We start from the raw sequence: 27,690 nt of genomic DNA on the forward strand, positions 1-27,690 counted from the left end.
CTATATGGGATAGCTTCCCCACACATATTTACAGCTTTCTATGCATAGCTTTGAAAACAGATGAAGTTTATGGCTCAGCATCTCATCCTACTCAAGAGCTAAGAGCCGTTTGCGTGCAAAATACAGATGGCAGCAAGGTTCTTGTGGACCATCTAGCGGTCGTCCGAATTTTTACAGCTCAGATCCGGCAGCCCTATGTAAAATTAGAAGATTGATCGGAATGAACGTGGGTAACCATGTCATGCAACCGCGAGCTGAGAGTTGTACTGAATATCATATACTGAATACGATAAATTTCCAAAGTAGTCAATTTATATAGTTATCTCCTTCGGGCATGTGATTGTAAAAACAGCTTTTACACAATGCCTGATCTCCTTCTCCCACTTTCAATTTATATAATTATCTCCTTTGGGCATGTGATTGTAAAAGCATCTTTATAAACCGCCCGATCTCCTTCTCTCACTTTGGTTTCATTTCTACACCAAGCATTTTCAGTATGGGAAAGAGAGATTTAATGACTGCATTGCCGACTGTTGCAGAGATCATTATCTACACTACAGCGGGGATATATTTATCGAGGACTGGGATCGAATTTCGATCAACTCTCCTCTCCTCGTTACACTTCAGTAAACTAGGACTCCTTAATTTATCTGTTTAAGGCTTCCTTTCAGTCCAGATCCAAAGTTCATTTATACTCCTTGAAAGTTCCATAACTTATTTGAGAGCCAAAGAAAGAAAGAAAGTCTTAAGTTTACTCGGAAGTTCGGAATTTTGAGAAACTCTGCTTTATTTTTCTATGCTCGTCACATCAAAATTCCATGGAGGCGTCACTTCAAGGTTCTCGTATTACGCGATTGGCCAGAGATCAGTTCTTTCCCCGCCTTCTACTTCCGACTGCAGACTGTTACCATTGCTCTGTGAATCCGAGAGCGCCCCTTGGATTGGCAGAATGACTTTGGGGGCAGGTTTGGGTGGAGTTAGCCGTTATTCGCGGCCCCCGTCGGTTGGGGAGGAGGCGCCGGGTTCCGGATTCGTAGTAAAGAACCGCAGAGGGGTTGGATGTAAACACTAGACCATGGGGTAAGCGGGGAGAGCTTTGGCTCTGGGCCGTTTTGCGTGGGCTGCTCGGAGCCGTCCTTCGTGCGCTGCGGCAGGTGGGGCGGCAAAGCGCCTCCTAGTTTTTCTAGGCTTCGGCCCCGGCCTTTCTCTAACGAGAGGCTATTGGTGGAAGCGAGGTGGAAGATGCCCGGGCTCTGCTTGTCCGAGCGGAGGGGGCGTTGCTGCCGGGAGTCCAGTCGTGACTCTCGCCATCCTCACCCCTAATTAAGGCCGTTTCAAGATCCGAGGTGGAAGAGGCCGGCGGTGGCGAAGTGCCTAGACGCGATGCGGCTGCTCGGTTGCTTTTACCTTTTGAGCTCATAAATCCCCATCGGTCGACGGGCACTCCCACACTCCGGTCAGAGCGCTGCTTGTACAGCGCGCAGTTGCGCCAAACTGATCGCTCTCGCCCGCTCAGGTAGCTCCAATTCTCCTCCTCCTCCTCCTCTGGATTAGTTCGATTCGCAGTGCTCATCTTTATACACATTATCATTTGGAAGATAGGTTATGCTTCGAAAAACGTGAAGACGGGCCATCCTGGTTGTGTAGAGTTGTTGATTGGGCTGATTTCCCAGGACGGAAGCCTTCCGTGTGTGCTTATTTCGAAGTCATTTACGTTCTGCTCCGTTGGGTATAATCTGGTTGTCTGGTTAAGTTGTACAATGTGTGGTTTCTTGCAATCAAGCAGTCAGACTAAAATAACGTTTTAAAATTTCGTTATTTAATTCGGTGCCTTTTGGCTATTTTTGGACTACATTTCCCATTTTGCCTGGGGTTGATAGAAATTGTAGTCAGTAACATTCAGGTCTCTTTAAGCATTCTCAAAGCAGCAAGTAAAATACACCTGATGTAATGGAGTATTTAAATGATTTTTTAAAAATAATCTGAAATGTGAATTTAGCTAGGCACCATGGGCAGGAAGATTCAAGATCTAAGCTTTTTTTTTGATTCCTAGTATCTATACAAGAGAGCCAGTTTGGTGTAGTGGTTAAGGCATCAGGCTTGATGGTGGCCATGAGTTCTAATTTCACCTTAGATACAAAGCCAACTGGATGATATTGGGTCAGTCACTCTCACAGTCCTGTGAATGGAAAACTGATTTTGAAATCTTGCCAAAGAAACTGCAGGGACTTGCCAAGTAATTGCTTAGAGTCAACACTGCAGCCATACAAATAGTATCCATATACATAAGATAATATTTCACTCAATTAAAGTTGCTTTCAGATTCAGGTAATAATTCTGTTTCTCAGTTGGTTTTAGTTGGATAATTGTATTTAATTGTCTTTTAAAGTATTTTCTTATACATTGCCACATGTATATGTTTCTGTCCAGAAAGGTCTTTATGGTGGCCTGCAATGGAAAATTTAATTTATAAATTTCAAAGCATCAAATAAAACAACTATTGAAAGCATAAGAAAAGGAATCATCAAAGCAGAAGACAATACTCTTAAATATAATTTTAAACCTAATTGTCATAACTGAAAAAAGATTTTAATACCATGTTTAAAATGAAACATCATAACTATATAGTAATATATTACAAACATGGTATTTTGTTCTTAGATAACACAGAATACAATAATATTTTAATTTATTTTCTTCATAGATTAAACCAAACTTATTGTGGCCGTATATCATATTTCAACATTTTCTAGCAAATCAATATACTATGTGAAAAAAAATGAATTCTGACAAATAATGGAAAATTTTTCTACATATAATGGTTAAAAACAAAAACAGGTTTTTCTGGTTTAAAATAAGTATATTTGACTATAATAGAGCATAGGACAGTAATATCTGGATTCTTGTATGTCTTTTAGTTTTATCATGCGCTATAGACAATTTCATTTTTGATTTTGCAACTTCCCATATATTAGCAGGAAGTAATTAGTCTTTGTGTTCTAAAATGTGTAATATAATTGTTGTAAGGTAGCAGTGTTTCCTCAATAGGTTTACTGGAAATTTTTTATGGAAAGTGTGCTTAAGATTGTAGCATAGTTTTAGAGCTAATTTACCATGGATACTTGGTTTACTTCAGAGTAAACTCTGTTTAATTCACTGAGATGGTTTTGGATAGAGTTGGTTCTTCTGCCCTTTTTGAGATAGAATGCATATAATTGTTTGAAAAGGGTTGTATTGAATCATAATTATAATAATATTCCTTTTACTTGAAAGAAAATTAGGCTTCAATGAATGTGAAGTAGTTGATTCAGTTGCTGATGAAAAACAAGGCTTATTCCACTTCAAATTTTTTAACGTGGACTTAAGATTTTTTTAATATAGAAAAGACCGTTGACTATTCAAGGATTTTATTATGAAACTCAAATAGTCCTGGATTTAATTAAGCCCCAAATTTCTGTTGCTAAGTGAGACATATGTTAAATCAGTTTTCCCCATTTCACAACCTTTCTTGCTACAGTTTTTAAGTGAATCTGGCTTCCCCATTGGCTTTGATTGACAGAAGTTTGCAAAAGGTGATCACATGAGCCCAGGACTGCAACTGTCATAAATATGAGTTGGTTGCCAAGCTCTGAATTTTGATCACATGACCAAGGGGATGCGGTCGAAAGTATGAAAAATAGCCATAAGTGACTTTTTTCATTGCTGTTGTAACTTCGAACAGTCACTAAATGAATTGTAAGTCAAGGACTACCTGTACGGTATGTATATAATTTAAACATGATAAATTTTAAAGGTGAACAGTGTCCTCTCAAACTAGTTTAGTAATAGATTTTAGACTTTTGGAAATAGCAGGATCTTGTATGGGTTGCTGTGGAGATCATTTGATCCAGTTTGCTGCTGAGATTCAGAATAAGATTGGGGAAAACAGTGCTTTATAATCCTGATATAGCTTAATGGAGGAATGGAATATCTAAGAAAATAAGTATGGGGTTTGGGTTCTTTTCTTTTTTATTTATGGTTGTAAATTCTTATTTATAAAAAAATCTTGTAACTGTAAACATTTAAATTAATCCTATACTTTTAACATTTTAGCAAATGTTAGAAACTTGGCTGTTCTGTAGAGCAGAGGTCCTCAATCTTTTTGGCAACAGGGACCGGTTTCATGGGAGACAATTTTTCTATGGATCAGGGCGGGGGGAGAGGGAAGGTTTCAGGATGATTCAAGTGCATTAATTTATTGTAAATTTTCTAAATAAATAAAAAACCAATAAATAAATAATGCACCTTATTTCTATTATTGTATTAGATTAAACCACTTTTAAGAAAGCGGGAAGGAAAAGAGACAGTCCTAAACTCAGCCTTCCAGCAAAACCAACCAAAGCATGCTGAGGAAGTGCTGAAAAAAACCATTAAAACAAGAGAGAAACAGAGAAAGAGAGAGAGAGAGAGATTAAGGAGAAATGTAGCTTCTCGCCTCCCCCCTACATTGCAAGCCAGGCAGGCTTGTGCTTGGCTTACAAACTTGGAGAGCTGCATGAAGAAAGGAGGAACACACACAAAAATACACCATATTAAATCTCGAAAAGCAGGCAGGATGTTGCCAAAACATGAGGCACCTGAAGCATCAAAATAAAAGCAAAAATCTCCAGTTGAAGTGCAATGGAGCCCAACAGCCTTAGAAAAGGTGCAGACTACAGAGAGAATCCCTTGGAGATGCAGTGCTTAAGATGAAAGGTAGCTTCTCCCTGCCTCTATTTGCACACTGAGAAAGACACACTCATACACACATACCTTGGGGAGGGGATCCCCCATCAATGAAGCTTTGGGGGAACCCCCAGTTGCAAGCTGGGCTGTGAGTGTTTGTCTTACAAACTTGGAGAATTGCATGAAAGGAGTGCAAGCCAGCTGGGGTGCCGGAAGGGGGAGGAAGAGAAAGTGAGAAAGAAGAGAAGGAGGAAGAAGTAGCAGGAGGAAGAGGGACCAGGACCAGGAAGAAGAGGAGGCAGAAGAAGAGGTAGCAAAAGAAGCAGGAGGAGGGAGACGAGGAAGGACATTGAGCTCAGATGTTGCAAACCAGTTGCAAGGACAGCTGTCAGAGGACCTTGCACTGAGAAAGACAGCTTCTGCCCTGCCACTTTCCTACCCCTGCAGACCTGCCGCATTTCTGGAGGTGAAGGTGCGCTTTCAGTGCATCTCCAGCTGCGTGGCCCGGTTCCCAAGTAGCCGTGGCCCAGTACCGGTCCACAGACCGGGGGTTGGGTACCCCTGCTATAGACATCTGACATCTTTACTATGCTGGACCATTTTTCATTTATAACGTTCATTTATAATTTAAATTTTAATTCAGTTTTAGTTTTTGTTAATGTTATTGTTGGTTTCAAGTTATTGTGAAGATGTTATACTATAGTATAGTAGGTGTCTAGAGTTTGTGAAAGTGATTTGGCTATAATTTCATAAATAACAACTTGTATATGTTTTGCTACAGATTGTGATAGTAGCCTGTGGAGAGGGAGCATTCATGACAACTGTAGAAAGATAGACTGAAATATTGCTGTACAAAAAAAAAAGAGGGTTTGTGTGGAATAGGAGCTAATTTCCTAAATATGGTGAAATTGTTTTTTTTCTCAGAAAATTTCATTTAAATATAAAAATATGAATTTATCGCTCTTATTCTTCATTATTTTTTCTGTTGAATATTGATATTGTGAAAAAATAAGTATTATTCCACAGTTACAAAATTATATATCACAGAATGAAAATAAATTCATGCAGTTCCAAAAATATTATCATATAACTTAAAGAAAAATAGATTAATAATACTGTAGTGAGGTTTAGCTGTGGGAAACCAATGGTCAGCTGGTCTAAGGAATGAGACTCGGATTAGTAAGAGTTATTGGAAAAAGGTTAGCTCAACTTCCCAATTTTAGTAAGTACTTTGACATTCCAAAGAGAAATGTATGAATAAATTTATATATAAGTGCTTTGGAAACAGCTGTTGGATACATTATTATTCTGTGAACCAGCTGTCAAATTGTACTACTGATTTAACTCTCAGCATCTCTCACAAGGACACCTTGATAGAGTGAGCGATGATGATCTAATTATACTATGTTTACTGGGCTTTAAGAATAATGCTGTACCTCATTAAAATCCAGTTATCCCTCTTTACCATGTTGAATAAGTAAATGATTTAAAGCTTTTTTTTTTTTTTGCCTGGTGGCTGCCATAATGTCACTTGTACTCTCTGAGGAAAAATAGACCAGAAATGGAATTTCACTGAAGTTCAGCTTTAGAACAGAACAGGAGTCATTCAGTCTATTGAGAGCATGATAGCTTGTTAGAACTATCCACAATACCTTCAGATCCAAAGTTCATCTCATGCATATATGTGATAGATCATTATGGCATGAAATACTGGTATATCGTTGCCATAGTGCACTTATTGTAGACAACATTGCAAAAGAGTTGAAAAAAAAGCAAGCTGAATATTTAAAAAGTTTGTACAAATGAATCTCCCCATTAAATCAGCTGCATCTTCTGTTTATTGATTGATTTACGAAATATATATGCTGTTCTGATCTGCCACAATTCTCATTAGCTTACAGAATATAACAGTAAAAAAAAAAATAGTGCAACTCATTGAAGATTCAAAATATATTCATAACTTTTCTGGAACCAAAAACAAGCAGAGAGATAGCTGATGCTTTGGTGTTGATTGAATAACTTTGGATAATGAAAGTTCAGGTAAATGAACTGCACAGACAATATTTCAACTACATAGAACTATATTTATAAATAAGATTCATTTTTTCTTTTGATTTGCACTGGTGGAAAAGGATAGAATTCTTTATCAATATTCTATTTTTTAAAATCACATTTAGAATAAAATAATGAACACAGCCCCCATAATTTTTTAAGCTGTTGGGAGTCATTTGGAGTCGGGCAGAATTAAAATCCATTAAATAGAAATACATTTTCCATAATGTTTTCAAGTATGGTGCATCTTAGTCTTTGATCATACATACTGGCTTTTAAAATAGTATCTTTACCAAGATAACTAATTCTATTTTCTCTGCTTTCCCTTCCATAGCTGATTTTTCCCCCCTGTTGAGCTATCTTGATACTGTATGTTCCTGATAGAAAAAGGAAGTAAATGAGGTATGTAAATGTCTTGTAGCCAAAAGACTCTTAAAAATAATTTTCTCTAGTGAAAACACAGCTTTAATTAATGTAAACTTAAAAAATTAACCCATGATTTATTAAATATAAAGGCTGAAAGTATCTTTATAAATATCATTTTACTATGAGCCTCAAAATTCTCCCCCAATATTATAAAAACCCAGATTGATAGGAATTGTGGAAATTGTTTTTTGAACATCTCGCTTAAGTTAATTTGAGCTTTCCTATCTCAAAGCATTTTCCGTGAATTCTCTTATTTTCTTTAAAATGCTATCTGAGCTACTGTTGATGAGTATATCTATACTCTTGGATTTTTCATATAGCATAATCTTTGGTTTTATATAAAAAAGAAATATTCTAATATATTATTAGAAATTAATGAAATATTAATATCTTCAGCTGCATTATCCCAAACATATTGATAAACTATATTAGTCTCAGGGGCTATGCTGCATTGATGAATTAAAGTTATTTAAAATTGATATAAAAGAGTTATTGGTTGCAGAAAAACTTTTGACTGTGTAGAACAGGGGTGTCAAACTCAATTTCACTGAGGGCTGCATCAGCATTGCGGTTGCCCTTGGGGGCCAGGTGGGTGTGGCCAGAGTGGGTGCAGCCTACTGGATGGGTGTGGATAGAGTGGGCATGGCCTACTGGGTGGGCGTGGCCAGTTCTACATCATTCGTGTCAAGGGTGCCTATGGGGGCCTGGGCAGGAGTGGGACAGATCTGAGGGTCTCTGGCAAAAGAGGGTGGGATTGAGGCAAGTGCCAAGATGGCCACCACAAAATTGTACATTGGCTCCTGGCTGGCCAAGGCCAGGGCCAAGGCAGCGAGGCCCGTTCCCTCACTGTTTCCAGGATGGCTTTGCAGGCCACATGAAACCACTTCGCGGGCCGCATCTGGCCCCCGGGCCTTGTGTTTGACATGTCTGGTGTAGAACACAATAAGATATGGGCAGCTTTGCACAATCTTGGTGTTTTAACCCCCTGATCAGACTCATCAGCTCACTCTACATTTTTCAGGCGGCAACCGTGAGAACACTTTACTGCAACAAAGACTGGTTCAGGATAAGTAAGGGAGTTTTAGACAGGGATGTATTTTATCACCTTTTTTGTTCAATCTGTATGTTGAAGTGATTTTGTGGAAATTAGGTCTTAAACTGGGTAAAGTTGGAATGAAGATTGGGGAAAGAACCATAAATAATTTGAGGTATGCAGATGATACAACACTATTGTCTGAAAATAAAGATCTGGAAAAAATGATCGGAAAATCAAGGATGAAAGTGAAAAAGTAGGATTGAGTCTTAACATCAGGAGAACAAAGATAATGACAACAGCTGCAGATGGACATGAGACAAATCAACAAGGAGGAAATTGAATTAGTTCAAGAAGTTATCTTCCTTGGATCTAAAATTATTTACAGTGGCATTTCTACTCCTGAAATGAAATGCAGGCTGCATTGCAATGGTTAACATGAATATCTGAAGAAGCAGAGATATTGATATGTTTTAACCCAATTCCACTTTTTAATTTATTAATTCAATAATTCAGGTTCCTCTCAATGTCTATGCACCTGTCCCCATTAGCAGATCTAGTATTTACTAGAACATATAAAATTGTAGAAAATGTTTAAAGTTACTAAATTCTTCTAAAATAATATTTTAGTAATATTTTAAAAATTACAGAATCATAGAAGAAGAAATAGAAAAAGGATAACATATGAAAGAAAAAAGTGAAGAATAATAAAAATCCCAGAAAACATATTTAAAGAAGCAATTTCCTATCCTTGCTGCAGTTAGAAACAGCAATTTCCACCTCCACCCTTCCACACTGCATCCTATAGTTCTTCCCATGCACTGACTAGACCACGGGTCGGCAACCCGCGGCTCCGGAGCCGCATGCGGCTCTTTGAGCCATCTCCTGCGGCTCCGGAGCCTCCTCCTCCCCCTCCCCCTCCCCCTCCTTCCTCCTGCTGCCCCCCCCCAGGCTTCAGTCCCGGCTGGGGCGGCAGGAACATCACTTCCTGGACCGTCGAGCCGGCCATGTGTCTGCCCAGGCCAGGTGGCAATCCTGGCTGGGGCGGCGGCTGCGTCTCCCCAGGCCGGGCTGGGTGGCAGGGGGACATTGCTTCCTGTGCCGTCCCTGGGCCACTCACCCGGCCATATGTCTCCCTGGGCCAGGCAGGCTGCAGCAGGGGGGCATCACTTCCTGGGCCGTCCCCAGGCCGTTCCCTAGGCAGCCGAGCTCACCATGCATCTCCCCGGGCTGGTCCGTGGGGTCCCGGGCACCTTTCAGCGACTTTTACCGCCTCCTGCCTCCGTCCCCTCCCTGCCCCTTTGGCGCCGTCTGCCTTTCTTTCTCTCTCTCTCCTCATCTGGAGAGGGGGGGCAGAAGAAAGAGAGAAAGAGAGAGGGTGACTTGTTCGGGCAAAGAACCAGTGGGGGACAAGGCGAGCTAAGTCAAAAGACACGGAACTTTCGTGCTAGCTTCTCCCGAACCCTTGTTATCCCTGCCACAAACTCAGCTCATCCGCCCTCACTCTCTTCTCTCCTCTCTGCGAACGAGGCTGCTTGCTTCAAATGGCTTGCTACCGAGGTCCGGGAGCCAGGCAGGCGGGTAAGTCTCGATCGCAGTATTTTGTTGCTGTTTTGCGCACGCGTGGCGCTGGCTGGGAACAGAGCCGAGCAAGCTCTATGGTTGGAAGTGCCTGCAGCTTAGGAGCCAGGATTTCCCCCCTCTCAGTCCCAAATCCTAAGCAGGATTCACCACTTTGGGATTGGAAGTGAGCTGCGAGGAGACGGTCTGTCTCTTTTCCTCCCCTGCTCCCTTCCGCGCCGGCTACTGAGGCTCCCTGCTGGGTGCAGTCGGCTTGAAGCGAAGGAGGGGGAGGGGCCTTTCAAAGCGTGAGATTGCAACGGATGGAACAGCCTTTCAGGAGGGTGCGGATGAACTGTAGCTCTCCAGATATTGCTAACATACAGCGTTTGCTGTCCCTGCAGCAGAATTGATGAGAGGTGCTGGCATTTCTCTTTGTCAGAATGTGGTGAATCCACATTGCCCATCTCTAAAGGAGGAAGTTAAACGTTTTGGTAGGTGAACTGGTTCTGTTAGTAAAGGGGGGGGAGGTGAAGAGAAAAAGAGAGGGAGAGAGAGAGAGGAAAGAGGGAGGAAAGAAAGAGAAAGAGGAAAGAGGAAGAAAGAAAGGGAGAGGGAGAGGAAAGGGGGAGAGGAAAGAGGAAAAAGGGAGAAAGAGAGGAAAGAGAAAGGGAGAAGAAATAGGAAAGAGAAAGGGAGGTAGAGGAAAGGGAGGGGAAAGAGAAAGAGGGAGGGGGAGAGAGGAAAGAAAGGAAAGAGGAAAGAAAGAAGAGAAAAGAGAAAGGGAGATGAAAGAAAGGGAGAGGGGGGAGAGAGGAAAGAAATAGAAAGAGGGAGAAAGAGGAAAGAAAGAAAGGAAGAAAAGGGAAAGGAAAGAGAAAGAGGGAGGGGGAGAGAGAGGAAAGAGAGGAAAGGAAGGGAGAAAGAGAAAAGAGAAAGGGAGATGAAAGAAGGTGAGGGAGAGGAAAGAAATAGAAAGAGGGAGACAGGAAAGAAAGGGAGAAAGGAAAAGAAGAAAGAAAAAAGGGAGAGGAAAGAAAGGGAGGGGAGAGAGGAAAGGAAAGAAAGGGAGAAAGAAAGGGAGATGAAAGAAAGGGAGAGGAGGAGAGGAAAGAAATAGAAAGAGAGGAAAGAAGAAAAGAAAGGGAAAGGAAAGGAAAGAGGGAGAAAGAAAAGAAAGGGAGATGAAAGAAGGGGAGGGAGAGAGGGGGGAAAGAAATAGAAAGGGGGAAAGGGAGAAAGGAAAAAAGGGAGAGAGGAAAGAAAGGAAAGAGGAAAGAGGGAGAAAGGAAAGGAAAGAGGAGAGAAAGGGAGAAAGGAAAGAAAGGGAGAAAGAGAGGAAGGAAAGAAAGGGAGAGGGAGAGGAAAGGGGGAGAGAGTACATAGAAAGAGGGAGAAAGAGGAAAGAGAAAAGGAGAAGAAAGAGGAAAGAGAAAGGGAGGGAGAGGAAAGAGGGAGAGAAGAAAGAGGGAGAGGAAAGAGAGAAAGGGGGGAAGTGCAAGTGCCCCCCCCCTCTCTCTCTCTCACACACACACACACACACGGGGAAGAAGACTAGCAGACCAAGGGCAGAAAGAGGGAGGGGGAGGGAGAGAGAGAGAGAGAGAGAGAGAGAGAGAGAGAGAGAGAGAGAGAGAGAGAGAGAGAGAGAGAGAGAGATCCTTTTGACATCTAAAATGAAGATAAGACTGCATATATCCATATATATATGGATATATGCAGTCTTATCTTCATTTTAGATATCCAAAGGGTTTTGCGGCTCCCGGTGTTTTGTTTTCAGTGGGAAACGGGTCCAAGTGGCTCTTTGAGTATTTTGGGTTGCCTACCCCTGGACTAGACCATGTATACTACAGGGTGGTCCTATTAAATTAGTGTCAATAGAGTGGCATTGACTAATACACTAGTTTATTAGAGCAGCTGTCTCCAACCTTTTTGGCACCAGGTACTGGTTTTGTGGAAGACTGTTTTTCCACAGAGTGGGAGTGGTGGTTTCAGTTTCGCTTGCTTGCTTGCCTTTAACCTCCAGCTGTACAGCCTGGTTCCTAACAGGGCACCTACTGGTCTGTGGCCTGGGGGTTGGGGACCCCTGTATTAGAGCGTTCTTTTGCAGGAGAAACTTCACTGTTGTACTTTACTTTATTTGGAACATTAGTATTGTTTCCTGTTCACAAAAGGATGTGCCATAAAAAATTCTGTTAATATTTCATTTGCTATTGGATTCTTGGTGTCTGCTATAGCAGGCTTTGAAGATATGTGTACTTAAAATGTAATTGTAGCTTTTAATTGAAGAACAGATGGTTTTAGGAAGTGATTTTTGTTTGGATTTGTCAAGGTCCAAAAGAATGTTTTAATCCCAGTCTTGCTCAGAGACTATTTCTTTAAAAATGAAAATAAAAATATTTAAATATGAATGTAACATGTATTTTGAGTTTAGCAAGGAAATTATTTTCACCTTGTTATTAACTCTTTTTTACTTTAATAAGCTGCCATTCCATTTTTTGCTGTGTAGTGTATATCAGGGCTTTTCAACCTTTTCACCCGTTGTACCACTTTTAGGATATGGCAACATCCGAGTACCACCAGTCACCTAGCAAGGTGTTAAAAACTTGATGACAAAAAAAGGAAAAAAGTGATAAAAGTACAGGTAGTCCTTGACTTACAACAGTTCGCTTAGTGACTGTTCGAAGTTACAATAGCACTGAAAAAAGTGCCCCCCCAAGCCACAACTGAGCAAGACACCTGCCTGCCCACCCGGCCGCACTCTTCCTCCTGTCCAAGGTTTTCATTGTTGTGAGCATTTCTGTTGAGGATTGGCAGCGGGGGTGGGGTGGGGGGTGTTTGGTTTTTATTCCCCCCCCCCCCCGTCTGCTGGGTGGTTGTAGCAGGTTTTGGTCACTTCACATGACCCTGGGACACTGTGACCGTCATAAATATGAATCAGTTGCCAAGCATCTGAATGTAAATCACAAGACCCTGGAGATGCTGCAACATTCGAGCTGATTGGCGCTTCTTCTGGGCTCAGCAGAAGCACCAGGATCAGCGCCAAGCTCCAGCTGGAGCCTGGTGCTGATCCTGGCGCTTCCGCTGAGCCCTGACAGCCCTGCAGCTCCAGCCATCTCTCGCTCAGGCTTGTGCGGTGCTGCCACCGGTTCAGCTCATTCCCCTCCCCTGCTACCACTTTTCTAGGATGGTCGCGTACCACCTGCCAGGTGCCAATGTACCACAGGTGGTACCCGTATCACTGGTTGAAAAGCCCTGGTGTATATTACGCTGTCATGAAAATTCTCCCTATGAATCCTACTGAATGAAATAGCATTTCTGCCATCCTATATATCCTGCTTAAGGGCTATTACATGCATTTTGTGTGTTAATTTCAAAGTGGTTGATCTCTCTTACATATATCTCAAACAAATCACTTCAATAGCACTTTTCAAAATGACACTCCATTTGTTTTTCTCTTTTCAGTCATTTAAACCCTGCTGCAATATTCTAAGAATGGACAGAAATACTAATGTTAGTATTGTTCCTAGTATCACTCAGTTGGAAAATTTCCTCACTGAACATAACTCAAATGTTGTTTGGCTCCTTGTTGGTACGTAATATTTGGTTTGTTAAATATTTTTTTATGTTTTCCAGTATTATATCTCATATCTATCTTATCTCATCTGACATGAAAGGCTTGGCAGCAGCTATAAGTTGTTTTTTGTTTTAGAAAACATTGATTTTATCCTGGGTGATTTTTAACAGAACTTAATTACTAATCTCAGAACTGGAGTTAGTGGAATGTTAAATACAGTTTCATGCAGCTTCTTAATTTTCCATCTCTAAGTTTATTTTGTGCCATGTTTATATCAGCTTGCAATTTAAACATTAAATTATATTTTGCTTCATATTTTCTCTTTATATATATTATATTATCTTGTAACAGCTTGAATAATTATATGAATATAATATACCATCTATTGGATCATGTATAGTAAACAACATAGAACATAGTCAATACCTAGACAGAAAAATACATCATTTGAAATGTTATGTTATCTGCAGTAATCTGGCTAGAATAAAGCTTCCATTAAGGCAATCAATCTATTTAAAAAGTATAATTACCAATTGACATTTCCCTTCCAAAATAATACTGGGCAGCTTTACATGAAACTATTTTATAAAACTGTTTCACACATGAGAATGGGGCAAGAAGAGGAGGTAATGATGTGTGTCCTCATCACTGTGTGCCAATGAGCATATTTGGAATTTTAAGAATAGATCATGAGCAGCCTTGCAAAATGGCTACCATAAGGATGGTTACAAGAACCCATTTGTCTATGAAGATTCTCAGTCATCCAAGTGATAGTTATCCCAAAGGTGCTTTTTCACAAGGCAGTTGGACTTTCTTGTTTTTCTTTGATGGCCTTTTTTCTAGATGGCCTTTTTGACCCCTCTTTCAATCCAGCGGTCCTCTCCAAAATCTGAACTTTGGGCTCTTCGAAAGTGTGGCCTTTGTCTTTTAAATGCAGATGGACTGCTGAACCTTGTCCTGATGGGTTTGCTCTCCTAGGAGCCATCTATGTCAAAATTGAATAGCTCTATCTCAACAGAGGGGTGGGGATACGACATGATCTACATCCTGTCTACAACACAGTCCTTTCAGCAGTTCCAGAAAGGCTTCATACCCACTTGCACTACTCAGGTGACCCTGATGACACAGATAAACATCCAGATGGCCTCAACTACTCTCTAAAAAATGCAAATGACCAGCTGTCCGCAAGGAGTCTAAATCTTTCTATTCCCTGCCATCCAGTCAGAGGTGAAGAAGCTTCTTGGATGAGAAGCAAAATGTTTTCAAAGAAAAACAAAGTCCAGTTGCCTTGTGAAAAAGCACCTTTTGGAAGAACCCATTTACCATTAAGTAAATTGGTAATATTACTTCCCATTGAGTCTATGGCAGTCCATATCTCTCTCACTTCCAAAGAGCTTCTGTGTACAAATGTATCACTTCTGCGTTTCTTAAAAATAATTTCCATTGCTCTAATTGTATGAATACTTTTGTTTTGCAGCTACAATTTTGTCCTGTGCCTGGATTATTTATTTAACTTATTACAATTCCCGAAACATTGGTTTTATTTTAACATTGATCCTTAACAGATTACATAAAAATGGCTATATCCATATTGGTAAGTCAACTTAATTTTAATATGAAATGCCCAGGATATTCCAAAATCATATTTGTAATATTATATTAATAAAAATCTAGTCAATGTTACATATTTTGTATTCCATTGCTTTTGGTAAGAGAAAAAATTAAATATATCCCATTATTTTATTGACATCTGTTTGATGAAAAGATTAATCCTGTGGCTGAGATTACATTACAATGGTGGGTTAAAATCTGTGCTGCTATTGCATATGTGAAATGTCTCCTGTATCTTATATATTACGAATTTGGGAGTATAATTCAAATATGAACTAAAATACCAGATTCATCCATGGTTATCTTGTGAATAAAAGGGGACTGTGATTGAACTCATACATGGACTCTTAACAAGGCCTTTTTACATTGAAGAATTCTCTGAGCAATATATAAGAAGATACTATAGACTGTGTATTAGATCGGAAGAAAATCCCACTTAAAGAGATTAGACATAAAAGAGTTAAACTTCAACTTGATCTAGCTGTAAAATTTAAGTTTCAAAATAAAAAGAGCCCAGGAAACTTAAACTCTGAGCAACCAGTAGTGGGATGTTTTCCCTCTCACTCCTGTAGGAGTTTTTTTTTTTAATTGTTATTTATTGTTTTATTGTTTTATTTATTGTTTTATTGTTTTATTTGTATTTTAATGGGAGGAACAGAGCAGGTTTTTCCTGTTTGACTCAGAGCCCAGTGAATGATGCTTAGTTCCTGGAAATATAGGAAATTTACAGCAATCTAGAAACTAGTATAAACCTATTTTGAATTAGAATGTTAAATTTTGTTTTATGAAAAATGATTCAAGTTGTCAGACTTGTTTTAGCCATTCTTGGATGTTACTCTGTCTTGGCGCTCTGTGTATGTACATTATTGGCTAAATATGAGGCCAGTAGTCTGCTGAAGTCACACCTTTTCTCTTTGTCTTTCAACTAATAATCATTTCCATAGCATTGATACATAATAAAAGGCGTGCATGTCTTAACTAAATTAGGACTTACACACTGAAAGGACTTTACCTTTAATATACTCTCCTCAGTTAGCTAAACAGGGAAGATCTGGAAATTTTGCCACTTTCTTCCTCATGAATGCACATATGCAGTGAGGGATTTTATCTTGGAATAAAGTAGGTGGTTGCAGTGTACTGAATAAGACCTCACCAGTTTTGCATAATGCAATATGGAGGAAAAACCTAGGAGCCTCTGCTTGATGGAGCAACAGGGAACAATCCAATTGCGTGTCTATGCACAGTACATCATGGCAGTTGTGGGAGGAAATGAAATAGATTGCTCTAGAGCCGTGGTGGCGAACCTGTGGCACGCGTGCCACAGGCGGCACATGGAGCCATCTCTGGTGGCACGCGAGCCATTGCTGGGCTGAGCTGTTCCCTCCTCCGCGCATGTGCAACTCGCCACGCAAGCACAGTCTGGGAATAAGTGAGAGGCTATAAATGGAGCAACTTTTGGCGAAAGCAGCATTTGCTGCAGACAGCGAGAGAGTGAGCATAAGTCGGAGCGGACATTGAGCGAGCGAGCGAGTGAGCATGAGCCGACAGCTCGGTGGCCACACCCACTCAGTGGCCACGCCCATCCGGCATCCAGCGATGCATAAGTGGGTTTTGGGTTGCAGTTTGGGCACTTGGTGTCTAAAAGGTTTGCCACCACTGCTCTAGAGATCAGTAATTTGAACACAAAATGTTCACTAACTTCTGAACAAATGAACGTGGGAGACAATATCTTCCTTGGGAGAGTCCTTTGAACCAAATATTAATTTTGTTTGGGGAAATGATTTTTTCTTATTTCCTTGAGAAGGAATAATCATTTTAAAAGTTTGAATGGTTTTTAAATATTCTTATTCTCAAATAGGACCAAAAGAGGAACAAAAATATCATTTTCTGTAAAACAAATATTTTAATTCTTACATAGTTTCTGCTAGTTCTTAAATTGCTGGTATTTTTTATATCTCTTATTCCGATTTTGGCTTTATCTGCCTGTGAGCCAGAAGAGAAAGAAACCTCACTCCCTTCCTTAAGAAAGAAGATACAGCAAATATAAAATGGAATCACCCCTCCCCTTCCTTCCCCTTTTAGAAGCTCAGTTGAAAGAGAGATTAAAGTTTGTGCTTGAGTTTGGAGTTTGAGTTTCTTGGGCTTTGATGATTTTCACCCATTGTCTATATTAGAACTGATTGAACCTTATCTTTAATTTTTGTTTTCTGTTGCTTGAGATGGGATGTTTCCATTACACCAGGGGTAGGCAACCTTGGCTGTTTTATGACTCGTAGACTTCATGCTGGCTCAGGAATTCTGGGAGTTGAAGTTCACGAGTCATAAAAGAGCCAAGGTTGCCTACCCCTGCATTACACCCTTCAAGTTAGATCTTCTATAGTCTCTTCAGTATCAGTGTTCCAGTAAAGAACATTCTTTATTGCTCTGGAAAAACAGTAGGGTGACACAAGAGAAAGCAGCACCCACATAGCTCTTTGCGGAGTAAGTGCAGCATTTGTATGTCAGAGGTTCAAAACTATCTGAGAAGAGAAAAACTATGGAGGGGAGAGAGAACTTGGGAAAGCACAAAGTATTCAGTTAAGATTGATAGTGACATATGATTAAAAGTAAGTGTAGCTCAGAGTTTAAGACACTGAGCTTGTCAGCTGAAAAGCTGACAGCCTGAATTTAAGACCCGAATGCTGGGTAAGGGGATGAGCTCCAGTTACTCGCCCCCATCTCCTGCCAATCTAGCAGTTCAAAAGCATGCAAATGCAAGTAGATAAATAGTTACTGCTTTGGCAGGAAGGCTACTGCATTTCCATATTTTCGTGCTGGCCACATGATGACGGAAGTATCACTCAGACACCCCAGGCTTCCTCGGCTGAGAATCGGAGATGAGCGCTGCCTGCTTGAGTTGGTCCTAACTGGATAGGGGAAACCTTTAAGCCTGTTGACCTACTCTTACTCTTAATCACGGTGATAGGTTCCCCTTCATTTGTGCAGAAGCAAGATATTAATTTTCTGGGATGCTTTAATTGGATTCTTCTGGAAAGTAGGGAAGTATGACTAGAAAACCTAAAGGTCTCCTTGGCATTCTGTGATTTAACAGAAACCTTCCTTTCATTGCAGGATCCTTCTCATTCTCTGTTCTATCTGGAAAAATCATGGTTCGAGAAATCTATTACATTACAGAAGATTTCTCCATTAGGTACTTCACTTTCATACTGTTTATTTCACAGCCATGGCTTTATTAAGTTTTATTCCCATTATAGCATTGCATATAGATAAAGATAGGCCCTAATATGGTTTAGAATATAACATCTTCATTTGAATTTTCATTATTGGTATAATAAGAAAAATAATTCAAAGAAAAAAAGTGTGGTTCTTATTTTGTGACCATGCAAAAATTTCTAAAAGGGATTATCTCTAAATTTAAGGAAATAAGATTTCCCTCATGTAGTAAAATTTATTATCCTACTAGAGTTGGATCACAATAATTTAGCAGATCTATTACAATAGTTATGAATGGCAGTGAGCAGCAAGAGCTATAGGAAGGATTTCTAACCTATGAATATCTTTTGGTCCATATTTATTAATTATATTTATTTGTTAATAATATTTATATGGCCACCCGTCTCACAAATAGTGAGTATGTACAATAGAATAAAACAGCAATATATAAAATACAAACATTATAAAATAGAGAATTGTTCTATTTAAATTGCTAAAGTTAAAGTTAATAATTTAAATAATTATTTAAAAACAAAAATAGTATAAAAAAATCTAAAAATCAACCACACAATGGAGTCATCTAAGAATATTTCCATTTTCCTGAGACCTCTCTCCCCCCCCCCCCCCCGGACTAGTGTCACAGCCAGGTCTTGAGGGACTTCTGGAATGATAGCAAGAACAACCTGACTTCAAGGGGTGTGTGTGTAAATGATCCTTAGAGTGGGCACCATGGCAGACAAGGCCTGCATTCTGGAACCAATCAAATGTAGGTCCCTGGCAAAGGTACCTGCAACATGCCTTCTCTGTCAGATCTAATGGATGGGCTGATGTAATTGGGAAGAGGCAGTCCCAGAGATAACCCATCCCAAGCCAAGAATGGTTTTAAAGGTGATAACAAATGTTACATGCGCTCTTCTAGGAGCACACATATTTGTTTGCATTGCTGCGTTCTGCACCACTTGAAACTTCTGGATACGCTCAAGAGCAACCACATGTAGAGCATATTACCATAGTACAATCTGAAGGTGATCAGGGCATGAGTGATCTGTGAGCCTCCTGATCCAGTAGAAGGTGCAACTGGCACACAACATGAAGAATATGGTAGCTTCTACATATAAAAAGATCAGAAATGAGGTCCACAAAATAGTCTAAATCAGAGTCCCCACGAACGGCAGTAGCACTAGCATGCATACGCAAGCAGGCTGCGCATAATCAGGCAGCCCTGGCGGCAAAACTGGGGCCCGCATGCATGCACCAGCGGGCTGGTAGCGCCTGCTTGCATGCGCAAACAGGCCACCAGCACCCGCGTGATACTGGCAGCAGTGCTAGCATCCTTGTGCATGCACAAATGGGTGGCGCTAGCGCGAGTGGGATGTGTGCATGCATGTGCGCGCACTCCCCAGCCATTCCCACAGCCTGGTGGCTAACAGGCCATGGCCTGCTACAGGGCCGTAGCCCACAGGTTGGACATCCCTGGTCTAAATGAGTTAAATTTTAAAATTTTAAAATGACAGAAATGTAAATATGAATGGCCAGATTTTCAGTGTATCCATGATCTATCAGAGTTGAGAGAATCTATTTGGAGTGGTTAAAGGTAAGAGACATTGAGTTAAAAGTAATTTCACATTGCTTTAGGAAAGGAAAATTTGATAATCTGTTAAATTGATGTGAGCACCTTTTGTGACCTTATAAGCAAAGTCAATGGGGAAGCCAGATTCACTTAACTATGATACTAACTTAACAAGAAAGGGCAAAAAAGGTTGTAAAATGGGGCAAAATTCATTAACAAATGTTCCGCTTAGCAACAGAAATTTTGGGCTCAATTGTCATAACTACGTATAAATCCAGGAATTCATGATAGGTGCAGAATCAGCATAGAAAAATGCCCTTCTTCCTGCCTTAGTAAAAGTTACAAAGATAAATCTTCCTGTGGGCAGGTTTGGGTTGAAAAGCTCAGGTCCTTGAACAAATTGCAAAGAAGCTCTTTGGTATCTTTTAAGATTCTGAAAACAGGATGATAAATTCACCTTTGTGTTATTTGAAACAATTTCTTATTAATTGCATATTGAATATATGTACACTCTAACAGCTGTTTTAAATATTTTACTTGTTTAATAATTTTTAGAATCCAAGATGGATTTATTATATTTCGTTGGTGGAAGATGTATAATCCAAAGCAGAAGCAACATGGTAAGTTTCTGCCATTTAAAGAGATATTGCTAGATATTATCGTAAATAAATGATTCTATGGGATAAATAATTATTATTATTTGTAGTTGTAAAAGAAAGTCATTATTTGTAGATATGCAGTGAAATGGGAAAAATATATTTACATAAATATATTTTAAAGTCAAATATTTTGAATCTGCCTAATGTAGGTACTTAAGCCTATTGGACAAAAATGATTGCAATTTTCTCATTTAATGCTTCTCTAAATTTGTGGTTGCATTATTTCCCACTAGTAAAGTATCACATGTAATCTATGCTATTTGAAGGCACTTTTGTTCACTTGCATTATCCTAGCTTGCGGTGATTTCAGAAGGTCAGATGGTTTTAAATAGGCAGAGTTCTTTATTATAGAGATACGATGTAGGAGAGATTAAAAAACAAAATGTCTATTGATAAGGGCAAAAATTTAGTATTGTTCTACATTACCAACAAAATGTGCAGGATTATTGTACTAAAATCATCTCTTTAGATATTTTGAAGCTAATGTATCCTAAATATGGATCTACAATTGTTGGAATCCCTACCAGGAAAATTAGTAAGTCCAAACATCTGAAGGATATCTGGTTGGAAAAAACTGCAGAGGTGACAATGAAGAAAGAAACTAATTGCTCAGAAACTGGTTCTTCGAAAAAAAAGAGATTACTTAGATTCCTGATGTTTTAGCCCATTAGACATCAGGCCAATAGCAAAGATAAATTTTCACTGTCATAATTCTTAGTTATTTAGATCAGAGGTCCCCAACCTTTTGAGCACCAGGGACCGGTTCCATAAAGAGTGGGTTTTCTGTGGACACGTACTGGCATGGTTTCATGTACTGCCCGCATCCCGCAGATGGGGTTTTGCTTGTTTGCGTGGACCGGTTTCTGGCATGTTGCGGCCCAGTGCCAATCCACGGACTGGGAGTGGGGACCACTGATTTAGATGGCTTAATTTGAAGTTATAAATGCCCTAGAAATCTGATTGCTTCACCCTGTTGGTTTTATTTTTAGAAAGAGTGAAATTATTTATTTATCTTGCCATATCACTAAAGTTGAAAATGTTACATCTTAAAGATATTTTTCTTCATTGTGTATAATTTGCTAAAAGTATTCAGGTAAAAAAAATATTCAAAATTATTTGTGTACAGTACTCTTACATGTTTTTAGGGGAAAAGTAAATTTTCTACCACTTTCTGGATAATTATAGAGTTATATAATGTCATTTTAAAGACCCAGTTTATTGAAATACCAAAGGAGTTCATGTCTCTTGAGTAGGCAAGTAATAAGGTTGTCTTTAAAGAAAAATAATGAGTTAATTATAACAAAATTATGTTTAATTGGGTCATACTATGTGAAGTTAAAAATATGTGATCCACTGATATGCTACTTTATTATTTATAATCGTTTACAGTTTTTTTTTAATTTTCTGAGTTTATAACAATTATTTTTTACCATTTAAACATTATGCCATGTATCAGTGCTTCCTGACCTTTTAATTTAAGCTGGTAATTAGTATTCTTGAAAACTTTTAAAGAACAACACATAAGATATGGATTACTGCAATATATATGCCCCTGACTTTGTGGGATCTCACATTAAATAAAATTAATTACGTTGGTTATAATAAATAGCCAAAATCTCACAAGATTTGAGTGTATAATGAGATTTTGTCCACCTTAGTCACATAGGTGTTTTAATTGGCACAAGGGAGACATTCTGTAGTATAAGAGGTCTTCGATTTACAATCACAAATGAGCAGAAAATTTTGTTCCTAAGTGAAACATTTGTTACGTGAGTTTTACCCAATCTTATGACCTTTCTAGGTGAATCACAGCAGTTGTTAAATTAGTAACATGGTTGTAAGTGAATCTGGCTCCTTTGATTTTGCTTGTCAGAAGGTTGCAAAAGGTGACCCCAGGAAACTGCAACTATCATAAATATGAGTCAGTTGCCTAGCAGCTGAATTTTGATTATGTGACCATGGGGATGGTGCAACAGTCACAGACTGTCATGACTGCTTTCAATGCCTTTGTAACTTTGAATGGTCATTAAATGAATTGTACTAAGTCGAGGACTATCTGTACTCTCTAATGTTTTAACTGGAACATAGGAGCCATTCCAATCTTCTTTAATGCTTTAACTCTATTCTTGACTGTGCTTGTAATTTATAAGTGGAATAAACATGAAAGTGAAAATAAAAATGGATGGGGATACAGCTTAGAGGAAAGAGTAGGGTCTAGGACAATTAGCTGTGGGCATAGGGCTGCGTCCATTTCACTGTGGGCTCCTCCCACAGCTCTCCCACCATGGATGTTCATCCTCAGTTGGCTCTCCGCTGGTGCTCCTCCCCCCCAATGGACCACTGGCACTCCTCACCCACACCCTCATCCGGGCAATTGGCCAATGGACACATGTTCACAGCCAATTCACAACACGGGACAAGTAGCCAATTGTTCTGGCAGCCAGTCGGCGCACTGAAGGGTATGCCTCTGCCTTCCCACTGGGTGCAGTCCTGCTGGCTTGGTTTCTTGAAGTGGAAACGTTGGGTGGGAGCAAACATATTGTTTCCCCTGGCAAGAAGCATAATAATATGATCTGTTGTACTTTGTGTGCACGCAGGGGGATGGGATGGGCGTGGTGGATGGGATGAGAGAAAACAAACCAGAGGAGCGATTTGATGGGTCCCTGAAGGCTGCTGCTTTCCAGATGTTCCATGCTATTGCAGGGGAGCCCCTTGGCTGAACATTGCAGATTTGTGGCAAGGCAGCAGGTGGGCGGAGATTCATGGTGCTTCTGAAAGGGAGAGATTGGCTAATAATAGAGTCCTTCCAAGCACGTCCAGAAATCAGGAATTTGTTTTCAGTTTCAGGATCAGGCTTCCTGCGTTCTGAAGAATATGTCAGAAAAGTTTGCATAATACCTGAGCGAGAAGTAGTCCCGAAATTAGAGTCAACTTTCCTATCAGGTTATAAAGAAGAAAAGGAACCTGAAATGAAGCACTTTGGAATTATCAATTTCAGCATTTGCATAATGAAGCCCCCAAGGAAGAGGCATGATCAATGTGAAGGACCTCTCTCGGAAAAGGAACTGTCAACCATGCCCCAAAAGCTTCTCTGACTGAGCACATTCTCTGTAATTGTAGTCAGCAAAAATAAAATTAAAACATTAAAGAAAGTCATTCTCTCAGAGAGAGAAAGAAGGAGAGAGGGGGAAAAAATCTCAACCTTCACCCCATCCCCACAGGTAGAACTAGACAAAATGACGTTATGCATATGAAAATGTCCAGAAAGATGTTCACAACAAATGTCGCAATCCCCAAATGGGAATCCAGTAGCCTTTACAGAGAAATATGTTTTCTTGTAATGGAAGCATAAGCCATTAATCCTGACCTGTCATGCAACTATTCTCCTAGTCAATACATTTTCTTTGATTTTATTAAAATGATGCTTCTGGTGGATTTCAATATCAGGCGTCTCCTCCTCTTTCACCTTTTCCTTTCCCTCCCCCCTCCCCCCCACATTTCCCTCCTTCCCAAACAAGATCACCTCTTTTTAAAAAATGAGTAGTAGTTCCTTATACAAGATTAAGTTCTATCTATGTTATAAAACTAAGTGCTTTTCTCTATAATAAAAGGTGTTTAAAGAGTTCGCTATTGTTTTAGACAGAATTACAATTTACTTCTTTTCAGATATCTAGACCATAAATAAATTTATTCTCAATTTTCCCTCTCTGTCCTTGGAGTTAATGAGATCAGATTTCCTCAGGACAGTGATTGTAACCCCCAAATTATTAGGACTCTGAATACATCACTGCCCTGATGTGATCACTGGGAGGGGTGGGGGTGGAGAGAAAGGATACGCTTTATACTGAAATCAACCAGAAATATCAGGTGTCTTCTCCTCTTCCATTTTTTATTTTCTCTCTCCTCTCAGTGATCATATTAGGGCAGTGATGTTCAGAGTCCTAATAATTTTGGGATTGCAATCATTACCCTGATCAAATCTGATCCGATCTCTATGCACAAAACGCAGCGGGTTGTATTATTTTGCTTCTTCCACTTTGGGAAGCTGAGGTGATGGGACTGCATCCAATGGGAAGGCAGAGGCCCATCCTCTGGTGCGTGGATTGGCTGCTGGGACCCACGGCTACTTGTCCCATGCTATGAATTGGGCTGAGGATGAACTCATCCCTTGGATCGCTTGTGGTGGGCCCTTGGTGAAGTGGGCACTGCCATGTGCCTATGGCTAATTGTCACATTCCAGACAGTAGTAGCTTAGCAAATAAGAGGTTGTAGGTGAAAATGTATGCAAAATACGTATGAAAGTGACATCTGTTGGCTGTTTTTATTTGTTTGCCTATATCTCTTCTACAAACTAATTGTTTAACTCCTCCCTCCCTCTTAGCCATTTAAGAAATTGCGGGTTAATGGATAAAAAAGACACAAAAACAAAGGATAAAGAGAAGCATCTTGCTTTTCTATGCAAGAAATCCAAAGGGTGTCTTAGCCAGCAAATATACATTCAAAAGAAGTCATTTAGACTTCACAATAACAGCGAGCATTTTTAGTTTTTGCTTCTGTGAGTGTTTGTATTTTTTTCCAATCATTTTATTTGTCTTTGAAGAGAATTCCAGCAATAGTTAAACCTATTTTGTGTTTAATTAATAATGTTTTATGTCTATCTTATTAGCTGACCACTAGACAGAAGCTACTAACCAGTATTCTATTGAAATACTCGTTATAGGTCTTGTTGAATGTTGACTGATAATACAGATTATGCATGTGATTGTTTATAAACTTAATTAGATATGTTATTCATGCATATTGGTTGATTAATTATTTTAGAAGGTCATCCTTGTGTATGTGGAATATAATTAATGATTTTATGTATAACATGCGTGTAATTATATGTTTCTACATTTGTTTGTGAGGTTGACTCTTAAAAATCAGTTTGCTAAATGAAATATACCTCTTTTTTATTTAATTTCATAGATCCTAAGGCAGAAACAAGATTATATATAGTGGTGAATGATTTTGAATTTCATGTCTACAACCGCTCTTATCTTTATGCACAACTTCAGGAATTATTTGGTTTAGAACCAACCATAATTCCTCCAAAAACAAAGGATGAAAAAGCACGAGAAAATGGGCAAGAGCAAACACATACAAACCTTGACAGGTAAGGATAATGTTCGTTCACATAAGTCTTTGAATATGATGCTAACTTTATTTTTTACCAGTAAATTTTGATTAATTTTGATTAAAATTTACCAGTTAATTTTTTAAAAAGAAAATGTGATAAACCTTTAAAACTGATTCATTGTTTTGGTTCTAAGAATTAGATATCTCCTTATTGGGCTACTGATCATTTTAACCATTCAGTCCTTTATATGGCAACTCAGTATTAGAGGAACATCTAATATTCCAGACATTTGAATACAGTACAGAAAGTGGTTTACACTTAGTTTGATCATGTGATTATTTAGTTTACATCTACTGAGTAGTGCACTGGATTTTTAGAAAGAATTGGCCTGTTCAGTAATATGCTTTACAGTTGAGGAATTTATACATTATCTACAACTAAATAGTAAATAGATGCACTCTTTTAAATAAAATATGTCCAAGTATTGGGAGTATTTCCATTTCAATTCTTTTAGTCTTGATGGCATCATATATTTTCATTTGTTCTCTAATCCATGTCCAGGTCTTTCTATCTTGTCTTGTGATGCTGAGCATGTATCATTCCATGGTCTTTGCACCACTCGTATCTTTTATATTGAATTGGAAATGCAAATTCTTATCTTTATGCACAAAAATAAATTTCAATTTATATTGAAATGGAAATGGGCTGGCAGGTGGACTAAGGCAGTCATAGAATGGATTCCACTTGATCAAAAAACATCCACAAAAGAGACCTAAAACAAGATGGAATGACGATATCAGGAACTGGCAAAGAAAGCTCAAGACTGCATTGATTGGAAACATGCAGAAAAGGTCTTCATCTTGCAGTGGATAGACAATGACTGGAATGATGATGATGATGATTGGGAGAACACTTATTTTATCAGTTTTTCCTCCTAACCAAATTAAAATGCATCCACTGGTCTCCAAGTTGGCAGAAACTATATCAGTATAAAATGTGCTGCCCCTAATACTAGTCCCTGTCTTGACATAAGTATGGTGCTGGCAAAAGGGACCATCCTAATATATACCATATAGGACCATCAAAACAGGGATTTGTTGATTGCTCTGGCTGTTTCTCTCCTCCATTAAATATCGCCAGCTGTTGGAAAATTATTTTTTAATCAATTTTTTATTTTATTCAAAACATTAAACTACAAACTCCCCCAAAAGAAAAAAAAATACAAACGCAAAACAAAGTAAAACAAGACGACACCCAAAAAGTGCATAAAAAGAAAAAACAAAACAGACATATACATATGTTGTCCCCCTTAGTTTAATACTGATACATATATTTCAAAGAAAATTGCTCCCTTCTTGTGAATCTAGAAAATGCTGAAATGAGGGCTTGGTGGTAGATGATGTTACCTAATCAATCTTGATAAGGCTGTTGAAAAACTTCTCCTGTAGACTGAAGATATCTTCTGAATGTCTTGGGATTGATGATACCTAGTTTCTGTCCAGTTCCTGCACCATAGAGCAGCTACTCAGGGTAATTTTCTAATTCATGGAAAATCATTTGGAGAATGTTCCCAAGTGGAATAGAAATAATCTTTCTGCTCTCTCATCTTACTTGTATGGGTTGAAGCCAAAATTAATTAATGTAGCAATGTAGCATTTCAAAATAAGGCAGGAAATTAATTTGAAAGGTTTTGCATAATACAGTTGAAAATATTCTTAAAAGATTACTGGAACTGCCTGCAATTGTTTTGTTTTACCTGATATTTTAGCCTAATTACAGTAGTTGAAGCAGAGAAATGTCCAAGGGATTACTTGGCCTAAGACAGAAGTGGGGAATTATGGCCCCTTTATGACTTGTGGACCAACTCCCAGAATTCCTGAATCAGCATGGGCCATACTTTCCTGCCCCGGCCTAAGAGCTCTCACAGAAAATTATCTAATTATTCAGCTTTATATAAGACATCACTATTTTTAAAATCATTGTTTTCTTAATTGGGAAATCTGTGGGAAAATGTTATTACAGTATTTAAAAACATAATTGGTCTAATAATAGGTACTACTAATACAAGTTTTCTTTCCATATGGCAGGCACCCTGTTGAAATATGAAATTTTCTAATAATAACTTCACCATCTTTTGTAGATATTTACTGAAGATAAAACTAGTAT

At 39.1% G+C, this 27,690-nt stretch overlaps 1 protein-coding gene across 13 annotated transcripts in view; it reads left to right on the top strand.

Annotated features, from left to right (window-relative positions):
* The first annotated feature begins 941 nt into the window (after positions 1-941).
* KIAA1109 (KIAA1109 ortholog) overlaps positions 942-27,690 on the top strand; it is a 170,416-nt gene continuing 143,667 nt past the window's right edge. For 5 of the 13 annotated variants that reach the window (XM_039320214.1, XM_039320222.1, XM_039320221.1 and 2 more), the window contains exons 1-7: positions 984-1,080; positions 7,091-7,158; positions 13,241-13,367; positions 14,830-14,946; positions 18,075-18,153; positions 20,302-20,366; positions 25,374-25,560. In XM_039320214.1, the coding sequence (XP_039176148.1) occupies positions 13,271-13,367; positions 14,830-14,946; positions 18,075-18,153; positions 20,302-20,366; positions 25,374-25,560 (545 nt within the window). In that variant the 5' untranslated portion in view covers positions 984-1,080; positions 7,091-7,158; positions 13,241-13,270. Of the gene's footprint in view, positions 1,081-7,090; positions 7,159-9,745; positions 9,797-13,240; positions 13,368-14,829; positions 14,947-18,074; positions 18,154-20,301; positions 20,367-25,373; positions 25,561-27,690 lie in introns of all 13 variants that reach the window. The other 8 variants (XM_039320224.1, XM_039320223.1, XM_039320225.1 and 5 more) reach the window with 5 other exon arrangements.

The sequence above is a fragment of the Crotalus tigris genome, unplaced genomic scaffold (genome assembly GCF_016545835.1).
Source record: "Crotalus tigris isolate CLP2741 ecotype Arizona unplaced genomic scaffold, ASM1654583v1 scf7180000023625.2024221, whole genome shotgun sequence".
Taxonomy (NCBI): Eukaryota; Metazoa; Chordata; class Lepidosauria; order Squamata; family Viperidae; genus Crotalus; species Crotalus tigris.